Below are 10819 nucleotides of genomic sequence, written 5' to 3' on the forward strand. Positions count from 1 at the left end.
CTCCTGACCTCGTGATCCGCCCGTCTCGGCCTCCCAAAGTGCTGGGATTACAGGCTTGAGCCACCACACCCGGCCTATTTATTTTTTTTGAGACAGAGTCTTGCTCTGTCACCCAGGCTAGAGTGCAGTGGCACGAACTCTGCTTTACTGAATGAAGACCTTGTGTAATCCATCCGCTCCCCTCTTCATTCAAGACAGAGATTTAAGCATAGATAAGAGGATATTCCCATGCTTCACTTTTAACAGGACGTCGGTGATTTTCATTGTGCCCCTTGGCATATTTCATGACTATGATTCATATGTGGATTCTTAATGAGAAAAATTTACAAATTACTGTTCAAAGTAAATTATGGTGTCTATGCAACCACTACCTAAGCTAGAGGAAAAGGGTGGGCTGGGTGTGGAAGTGAGCAACTCAAGGATATATACACACACACAAATATATACAAAAACACACACGCAGACACGACAGGTATCTGAAGCGTTGATGTCTCCGCTTGCTCTGTTACCTAAAACTAAAGTGCAGCACAGTATAGCTATTCTGGCCTCTATACAATTAAAACTAAGATTGAGAACTCAGATATAACTCTTTTAAAGGGAATGCTAAATTCAGACTGAAAATGGCTGGCTCATTCATCTATAAACAGAACAATTTAAAACACATTTATTCATTATAAAGCATGCAGAACTTGGAAGACTATAATCTACTATTTTTAAAGACTGAGCCAAAAGTACATATTGCTTATACAATATTTCAATTTTTCTTGGACTGAAACACAATAAATACCTCAACACAGCCTGTGCAAATAAGCAGCTTCAATATTCCTTCACAGATTATTCCTAGTGCCTGAATGACTGACTCCACCATGATCCAGCGGCCTCAGGTTGTATTCGCTAATTCTATGCATTCTAACAGACTGTATTTTTGGATGCAACTATACTATAGGATTTACAGAAAACAAATCAGTATACCAAGATAAATACACTTAAGTGTTAAGTTTTAAAGTGCTACCAGAGGGGCCGGGCGCGGTGGCTGACGCCTGTAATCCCAGCACTTTGGGAGGCCGCGGCAGGCAGATCAGGAGATCGAGACCATCCTGGCTAACACGGTGAAACCTCGTCTCTACTAAAAAATATAAAAAATTAGCCAGGCATGGTGGCAAGTGCCTGTAGTCTCAGCTACTCAGGAGGCTGAGGCAGGAGAATGGTGTGAACCCGGGAGGTGGAGATTGTAGTGAGCCGAGTTTGCGCCACTGCACTCCAGCATGGGTGACAGAGTGAGACTCTATCTCAAATAAAATAAAATAAAATAAAATTTAAAAAAGGACTACCAGAAATACCAGAAAGTCAAATCGACTACTTACTGTCCACCGATTTTTTAAATTTTATTTTTTGTAGAGACGAGATCTCACTATATTGCTTAGGCTGGTCTCGAACTCCTGTACTCAAGTGAGCCTCCTGTCTCAGCTCCCCAAAGTGCTAGGATTATAGACACAAGCCACCGTGTCTGGCCTGTCCACTGACTTTTAAAATGTTCTACATAGATTTTGCCAAGAACTCCAATATTCAATGACAATCATTTCGGTCTTCATGGAGCTTTCAAAATACAGGTCTTTCTGCTTCTTTGCTGTGCCATAGCTCAGATGTGGGAAGTAAACAGAATGGTCAAGATTTGGCCAGAATGGTTAAGAGAATGGTTGAGGAAAAAATTCCTGCAAAATAGGTTGCAAAAGGCTGGGCATGGTGTCTCACACCTGGAACCCCAGCACTTTGGGAGGCCGAGGCGGGCGGATCGTTTGGACTCAGTTCGAGACCAACATGCCAAAACCCTGTCTCTACTAAAAATACGAAAATTAGCCAGGTTTGGTGGCGTGTGCCTGTAATCCAGCTAGTCGGGAGGCTGAGGCCGGAGAATCACTGGAACTTGGGAGGCAGAGGTTGCAGTGAGCTGAGATCATGCCACTGCACTCCAGCCTGGCTGACAGAGTGAGACTCGGCCTCAAAAAAACACAGAAGTTGCAAAACCAGGTCCTCTTACTTTCCCTGCCTTCCTCTGCAACATTCCTTTTGACATCAGTGGTTCTCAAACTTTTTTGGCCACAGCCACATAGGGTCCTTATGTAAGACATTCCCAAAGTCCCACACCCCGGAAATTCTGATTCTGTGAGTGTGAAAAACCAGGGGCAAGAGTCGCCTTCTAACACCCCGGGTGATTCTAACACAGGTGTATCTGAGCCAGTATGCAATACTGGCTTTTGTTTGTTTGTTGAGACCGAGTCTCAAAGAGCTTGTTTTTGAGACTGAGCCTTTGTCGCCCAAGCTGGAGTGCAGTGGTGATTGCAGGTTGCTCACTGCAACCTCTGTCTCCCAGGTTCAAGCGATTCTTGTGCCTCAGCCTCCCCAGTAGCTGGGAGTACAGGTGCGCGCCACCAAACCCAGCTAAATTTTGTATTTTTAGTATAGACGGGGTTTCACCGTGTTGGTCAGGCTGGTCTTCTCTGGACCTCTGCTCATCTGCCCACCTTGGCCTTCCAAAGTGCTGAGATTACACGTGTGAGCCACCATGCCCAGCCAACACTGCTGTAAAGACAAATTCTTCCTCTTGGGATCATAAGACTTACATGGATCTCTAAGTACCCAACATTTTCTCTTTATACATAGCAATCTTCAAAGATTATTTCTGTAAGTACATACTCCACTTATCTCCCTCCTCTCAATAGGCCTGCCACTGAGGAAAACACCAGCTCTCAGGGCACAGGGCACAGGCTACACTGAAGTTCAGATTTAGTCGCTAATAAAAAAAAAAAAAAGAAAAAGCTCAACAGTAGGTTGATCTTACTCAGAGGTTTCCAACACATTTTATTTTGCAGACCACTGGTTTGTAGCTTTTGAGGACCAACATCCGTATATCAATTCCTATAAAATGTCCAATCAATTTCAGTTCCGCAGCAGGCTCTTCCAAACTGCACACCATACTTATGGCTGGAGGTCCAGTTACACATGCATAAAGGCTGCCCTGCCCGCTGGTTCCCGGAGGAGGTCGCGTCCGAGTTAAAGCCTCTTCCAAGAGCTTGATCTTCCCAGGGGTCACTTCCTTTGGCAAGAAGTCAGTTTACATGTGCGGCTTTGATGCCTGTGAGCAGGAAGCACCAGAAACATGCAGGATGTGCTGCTTTTTCTCTCATGAAGGTGGGCACTTGAGGATCCAGTGCCCTTGTGCTTAATGACAGGAATCCCTCCTCATTGCTCAGTAGGTTAAAATATAAGGAAACCTCCACTTTACGAAACACAGATAACACCTTCTTAGATTGCCTATTTATTCTAGAACTACAAAATTTAATTCAAGAAAATATAGGTCCCATGAAAGACTTAAAAGCTTTATAAAACTAAAATCTAGTTTTTCCCGATAAATTGTACTTTAGGCAAAACCCTCCCAATGCTTCTAAAATAATACTAAAAGGGGCATCTGATTATACAAGAGCAATTTAAAAAATTAAATATTTATTTGAATAACAAGTTTAAGTTCGAGCTGCAATGTTGGCAATGCAGGTTTTTAACACAGATCACAAAAAGCGTGCACAAAAAAGTACTGGCGCAAAGGACAAAATAATGCTAAGAATTAGGCTAAATAGCTGCTGATTTTAAGAAAACAAAAGGCCTGAAATCACTATACAAAATATAAAATGTATTAAACACTACCATCCACAGAACAGTCTTTATTATTGATTATATTTAAAAATTATTTGCGTCATTATATATTGAATTGTAAATGAGTATTATACATGAACCTCCATTCGGAAGGCAATTCCTTGTAGCACTATAGAACATCTAATTACATTGCAAAAAGTATCCTTTTTTGCTATCGATAAAACAGTTAATGATATTACTGTAAATATCAGGAAGGCTACAAAAAAAGAAATAAGATTTCTTTTTTGTCTTCAAAGGGTTTTCCATGCAGTGAAGAAGCACTTGCTGTGTTGAACTGAATGCACTACTGGAGAATGTTCTGGGTCCAAGATGCTCTTGAGAGACAAGACTAGGCTTTTCAAAGCAAACACTCAAAGGATTCATGCAACCCTCTTATGACTGGGACACCGTCATGTGCAACTTACCAATGCTCTCTCTCCAGAAAACCATTCCAGACGCTTAAAAAAAAAAATCAGACTTATATGATAAATATACATAAAATGAAGACACCAACTGCTATTTGACATGACTACTGGTAATGTCTGTGCTATGTGAAAGCACCTTTAAAAAGAGCCTATGCGGCAAGAGATAAGTGTCTAAAGATTCAAAATGAATCAACAGTATTGGATAACAATATAATTCTCAACTCAGAAGCTGCCTCAAGATTAGGTGCATCTTCAGTTAATGTAACAGGAAAAAAAGGCAATGGATTTTATTTTATTAATTGTATCCACTTACAAACAGACCTAAGGTCACCCCGGATGTGTAGACACAATGAGATTTTTGTTGTTTATAGTCTTTAATTGAAGTGATAAGGGAAATAGATCTATTTAAAATCAAAACCAAACAGCTATTTCTGTCTAGATTAAGAGGTGGCCCCAGGTGTGGGATTCACATTTTGAGTGGCCACTTGTGGTGCGACCTCGATGATCCGGGGTTTGTCTATGATTCTGGCTGTGCGGTTGCCCTTCTCTACAATCCCAATAATCCATGCTTGGTGGCCTTCACCATATTTGGGGGACTTTATCTCTGCACAGAACCGAGCTGCTTGCTCACGTGGTAAACAGATCAGAAGGCCGCCTGGCAAAAGAAAACAGGAATGACTGTTAGTGTTGACATGACAGCAGCTTCTCTGCCTCCACTGCTTCTGCAGAGACCCAACTTCCATCAGCAACTTGCTGCCGCCTATATGCAAGTAGAAGCTTTTTTTTTTTTTTTTTTTTGAGACAGGGTCTCACTCTGTGGTCCAAGCTGGAGTGTAGTGGTACAATCACAGCTCACTGCAGCCTCAACGTCCTGGCTCACGTGACCCTCCCACTTCAGCTTTCCCAGCAGCTGAGATTACAGGTGTGTACCACCACACCCGGCTAATTTTTTGTAGAGATGAGGTTTCACTGTGTTGCCCAGACTGGTCTAAAACTCCTGGACTCAAGCAATCCCCCTGCCTTGGCCTCTCAAAGTGCTGAGATTACAGGAATGAACCACCACACCCAGCCTAAGAGGTCTGTTCTGTGCTGTAATTAAGCAATTGCTAGTAAACTCCTAACACACACACACATAATACACCCCAACCTTCAACTGTGAAAACCACATAACACTGTGTAGGGGGTAAGGTGTTCAGGGCATCAATAAGCCATGTGGTAGCTACTCTTTCCATGCTACACTGAAACAAATACTGACAAACAAAAGGGAACTTCTGATTCTCTACATCGACTCTCTCATTTTACTGAGAATGCTTTTTTGTATTTTTAGAAAATTTAAGACTCATGATACAGTATATGCCTCTAAGTATCTAGGTTCCAGTCCTGACTCTGTCATTATATCCAAAAGACAAACGTATAAAATACATTAAAATAAACCTTTGTTGCTCTTTCCAGTAGCGAGGCCAGAAAAGTTTTTATTTTTCCAAGTAGAAATAAGAGGATGAGGAAAAACTGTAGTCTACTTCTACAAAATGTAAAAATCTTGTGGCTGGGCACGGTGGCTCACATGTGTAATCCCAGCACTTTGGGAGGCCGAGGCGGGTGGATCACCTGAGGTCAGGAGTTAGTTCGAGAGCAGCCTGGCCAACGTGGTAAAACTCTGTCTCTAAATTAGCTGGGCATGACGGCGTACTCCTGTAATCCCAGCTCCTCTGGAGGCTGAGGCAAGAGAATCACTTGAACCAGGGAGGCGGAGGTTGCAGTGAGTTGAGATCGTGCCATTGCACTCCAGCCTCCTGGGCGACAAAAGCGAAACTCCATCATAAAAAAAAAAAAAAAAAGTAAAAACTTGTTATTTCTGAAGAAAGGAAACAAATCAAAATGGCTGGTAACATTCATCAATTCATTCAATTTCCATTCAGTGCCCAATTATGTGGCAGACACTATCCTGGCCAGACCCTGAACCAGCAGGGGAAAAAACCCTGCCCTTTTGGAGCTTACTTCTAGAAAATGGTTTTTTTAAACGGGAGGCTGAAGGGTCCTCTGTAAAGGCGGTGAGAGGCCTGGCAGAGTCCTGAAGGCCCCTCGCCACTGTACAGGTGAACGGGACCAGGGCTTTGTGGTCCCAGCACTGCGGTCCCTTGCCCCTGGCCTACTATGGAATCTCCCAGGGAGCCTTCCCAGATACTGAGGCCCAGGCCCACCCAAGATGCATCCCCCCGTTTTTGGGAGGCTGGGGCTAGGCATGTGTATTTTTCTTTTTTTTTTTTTTTGAGACAGAGTCTCACTCTGGCTGGACTGCAGTAGGGCAATCTCGGCTCACTGCAACCTGTGCCTCCCAGGTTCAAGCGATTGTCCTGCCTCAGCCTCTGGAGTAGCTGGGATTACAGGGCGCACACCAACATCGCCCGCTAATTTTTGTATTTTTAGTAGAGACGGGGTTTCACCATGTTGGCCAGGCTGGTCTCCAACTCCTGACCTCGGCCTCCCAAAGTGCTGGAATTATAGGCGTGAGCCACCAGGCCTGGCAGGCATATGTATATTTAAAATCCCAAGGTAATTCCACTCTTTTGCAGGGTAGAAAACTGAGTTCTAGAGGAAAGGAAATAGAAAAAGAAACCGAAACTGAAAAAAAGGTGGGAGAAAAAATAGGGAGACTTAAAAGCTGAAAACAGTGAAGGTAAAAGGAACAAAGGGGGCAAAAGAAAAATGGCACTTCAGGAGGATGCACCGTCTGGCTCCAGCTAGGGCCGTGGGAGCGGGAATGAAGGATGGCGAGCCTGTAGGCCTGTGGGTGGTGGCCTCAGGAGGCCATGATGAAGAAGAGGACGTCCCACAAGTTCTGGACAGACGCGGTCACCAAATTAATGAGGAAACAAGAGGAGCTTAAGTTTAGAAAAATGACAAAGGATATAAAAAACTCCCTAGGAGTCAAAAACGACTGGGCGTATGGTGTCAGATCTACACTGCTGTCTGACAGCTCTCTCAACCTACGCTTCCATCTCCCATTTATCCTCCATTTATGTTTCCTCTAATAAATGACTGCATATCTTAAAAAAAAAAAAAAGCACTTTAAAGACATAATATTGTATTCTTTTTTATTCTATATCATTCTCTTTTCTTTGTCATTTTTTTGAGGCAGAATCTTGCTCTGTCGCCCAGGTTGGAGTGTAGTGGCACAATCTCGGCTCACTGCAACCTGTCTCCTGGGTTCAAGTGATTCTCCCGGCTCAGCCTCCCAAGCAGCTGGGATTAAAGGCATGTGCCTAATTTTTTGTGTGTTTATAGTGGAGATGGGGTTTCACCATGTTGGCCAGACTGCTCTTGAACTCCTAACCTCACCTGATGTGCCTGCCTCAGCCTCCTGAGGTGCTAGGATTACAGGCAAGAGCCACCACACCCGGCCCCTTTTTTTCTATATCATTCTTAAAACAACGTTGGACAATTTTCAAGGGAAAAAATATCACCTGTTCAAAGTAACCTATGGGTATTACGGTTAATTTTAAATGCGAAGCGTTCAGTAAAAACTGAATGCTGACTAATTGTCCTCATTGCCATATTCTTGCATCAAAAAGAACACAGGACACTCAACTTCGGCAAGGCTGCTGGATCCTCCCAGGATGGCGGGGACCAGACCCACTGGGAGGAGGAAAGGCATCAGCTGCTACGGAGGCTGAGGTCGGCAGCACGGACCTTGAACAGAGTCGGGGCCCACTCGGAGTGGGAGTGCTGCTTTCTCGCCGAGCCTTCGGATAGCCTCACTATTTAGTCCTCAGAAGCGCCCAGCATCCTGTACCTGAGGTCTCCGGGCAGGTCCCGTGCATGAGGCCGAACATGTTTCCGCAGGCCTTGCTCACCGCAGCCATCTTGGCCAGCACCGGGAGGTTGTGGATTACAAATGACACCTCATTCCTCTGCTGCTTGGCCAGGTTCTGCGCATGGCCCAAAATCCCGAAGCCCGTGATGTCAGTGGCCGCGTGGGCATTGAACGTGTGCATAAGTCCTGCAGCTGGGAGAGAGAGGGGCGATTCTGAGAAAAAACACCTTTCCTCAACTCAAAAATCTTACGTCCACAATTGATCTGCAACTTCCTTCCTTGTCAGGGAGATAACAAATCGGAATAATGAAAACTCAAAGTTGTAAAATCAACCAAAGACATAATGAAATCCGAAAGTTCTTATTTCAGTTTGAACTACCTGAAAACTACTGGAAGCTTCAATCAATAGTAATTTTCCAGTAAACTAAAAAAACTATGCAGAGGGATGATGATCTCAGTGGAAGGTAAACCTACCAAGACCATCTGAAAACCAAATAGCAGCACTTGTTTCTTTTCTTTTTTTCGAGATGGAGTCTTGCTCTGTCATCCAGGCTGAGGTGCTGTGGTGAGATCTCGACTCACTGCAACCTCCGCCTCAAATGATTCTCCTGCCTCAGCCTCCTGAATAGGTGGGACTACAGGTGCACAACACCACGCCCAGCTTTTAGACAGGGCTTCACCATATTGGCCAGGCTGGTCTTGAAATCCTGACCTCATGATCCGCCCGCCCCGGCCACCCAAAGTGCTGGGATTACAGATGTGAGCCACCACACCCGGCCAAGACCAGCACTTTTTAAGGCCTCACTCAATATCAAGGTTCTCCTGCTAGAGATGAATTGCGTGAAAGTTTATTTTTAAAAAAATGTTCTTTTTTAAGAGACAGAGTCTTGCTCTATTGCCCAGGCTGGAGTGCAGAGGCATGATCATAACTCACTGCAGCCTCCTCCTCTTGGGCTCAGGCAGTCCTCCTCCTGCCTCAGCCTCCTAAAGCGCTGGGATTACAAGTGTACAAGTCACTGCACCCGACCTATTATTTAATAGACTTTATTTTTTGGAGCAGTTTTGCATTTAGAAAGAAATTAAGTAGCAAGTAACAGGAAGCTGCCATTACCCTTCGCCCCAGGTTTCGCCTATATTAACATGTTGCATTAGCGTAGTGTATTTGGTAAGTCAATACTAATACATGACTATTAACTAAAGTCACAGAGGACACTAGGGTTCACCCTTTGCTGTCAGTTCTACATATCCAACATTATAGTATCACACAGAGAACTTTCATTGCCCTAAAAATCCTCAGTGCTCCACCTGATCCCCTTCCTCTCCGATAACCTCTGGCCACCACTGATCTTTTTTCCATCTCTACAGTTTTGCCTTTTCCATAATGTCATACAGTTGGAATCTTCTGCATGGAGCTTTTTCAGACTGGCTTCTTTCACTTCGTAATATGCACTTAAGATTCCTCCACATCTTTTCATGGCTTGATAGCTCTTTTCTTTTTACTGCTCAATAATATTCCATACTACAGATACACTACGGTTTGTTTATCCATTCATCCACTCACCTACTGAAGAAATGAATGGTTGCTTCCAAGTTTTGGCAATTATGAACAACGCTGCTACGAAGATTTGTCTGCAGGCTTTTGTGTGAATGGAAGTTTTCAACTTTGAGTGAATATCAAGGAGCACAATCGTTGCATCATATAACAACATATTTAGTTTCCAAGTGGCTGTGCCAGTTTTCAGTCCTGACAGCAATGGACGAGAGTTCCTTCCTGTTTCTCTACACTCTTGCCAGCAGTTGGTATTGTCAGTGCTTTTGGTTTTTTTGAGACAGGGTCTCACTTTGTCACCCAGGCTGGAGTGCAGTAGTGCGATTACAGCCCACTGCAGCCTCAACTTCCTGGGCTCAAGTGATCCTCCCACCTCAGCTTCCCAAGTAGCTGGGGCTAAGGCGCAAGCCACCATGCCCAGCTAATTCTCTGTATTTTTCTGGTAGAGATGGGGTTTCACCATGTTGCCCAGGCTATTCTCAGTGTTTTGGATTTCAGCCATTCTAATAGGTATGCAGAGGCATCTCAACCATTGCTTTAATCTCCAGTTCCCTATTGACGTACCACACTGAGGTTTCCTTTTATGCTTACTTGCCGTGTGTATCTTCTTTTGTGGTGTCTGTCAAGGTCTTTGGGCCATGTTTAAATTGAGTTGTTTTTTATTATTGAGTTTTAAGAGTGCTTTGTGTATTTTTGGATACCTGACCTTGAACAGGTATGTTTGGCAAAATTTTCTCCCAGTGTGTGGCTTGTCTTTTCATCCCCTTAACAGTGTTTTTCACAGAGCAGAAGTTTTTTATATTAATGAAGCCAAACTTACCAATTTTTTCTTTAACAGATAGTGCTTTTGGTGTTATAAAGTCATCACCAAACCCAGAGCCACCTAAATCTTCTCTGATCTTCTCCTTCCAGTTTTATATTGTGTTTTATTTAGGTTTACGAGTCATCAATATGGTCTGGCCTGTGTCCCCACCCGAATCTCATCTCAATTGTAATCCCCACATGTCAAGAGAGGGACCTGGTGGGAGGTGACTGAATCATGGGGCGGTTTCCCTCATGCTGTTCTCGTCGGGGTGAATGAATTCTCATGAGATCTGATGGTTTTCTAAGTGGCAGCTTCCCCTGCTCTTCCCTGTCCTGCTGCCTCATGAAGAAGGTGCCTGTTTCCCCTTCACTATCCGCCATGACTGTAAGTTTCCTGAGGCCTCCCCCACGTGAACCTCTGAGTCAACTAAACCTCTTTCCTTTATAAATTACCCAGTCAGCCGGGCACGGTAGCTCATGCCTGTTATCCCAGGACTTTGGGAAGCCAAGGTGGGTGGATCACCTGAGGTCAGGAGTTCA

The 10819-nt window shown here is 44.1% G+C and overlaps 1 protein-coding gene across 1 annotated transcript in view; it reads right to left on the reverse strand.

Annotated features, from left to right (window-relative positions):
- Nucleotides 1-2832: 2832 nt before the first annotated feature.
- Nucleotides 2833-10819, reverse strand: part of SEPHS1 (selenophosphate synthetase 1) — a 29125-nt gene continuing 21138 nt past the window's right edge. The window contains exons 6-7 of the mRNA XM_011934290.1: nucleotides 7906-8118; nucleotides 2833-4767 (exon numbers count right to left, since the gene is read on the reverse strand). Coding sequence (XP_011789680.1) covers nucleotides 4553-4767; nucleotides 7906-8118 — 428 coding nt within the window. The 3' untranslated portion in view covers nucleotides 2833-4552. The remainder of the gene's footprint in view (nucleotides 4768-7905; nucleotides 8119-10819) is intronic.

This window comes from Colobus angolensis, unplaced genomic scaffold, assembly GCF_000951035.1.
Source record: "Colobus angolensis palliatus isolate OR3802 unplaced genomic scaffold, Cang.pa_1.0 Scaffold133, whole genome shotgun sequence".
NCBI lineage: Eukaryota > Metazoa > Chordata > Mammalia > Primates > Cercopithecidae > Colobus > Colobus angolensis.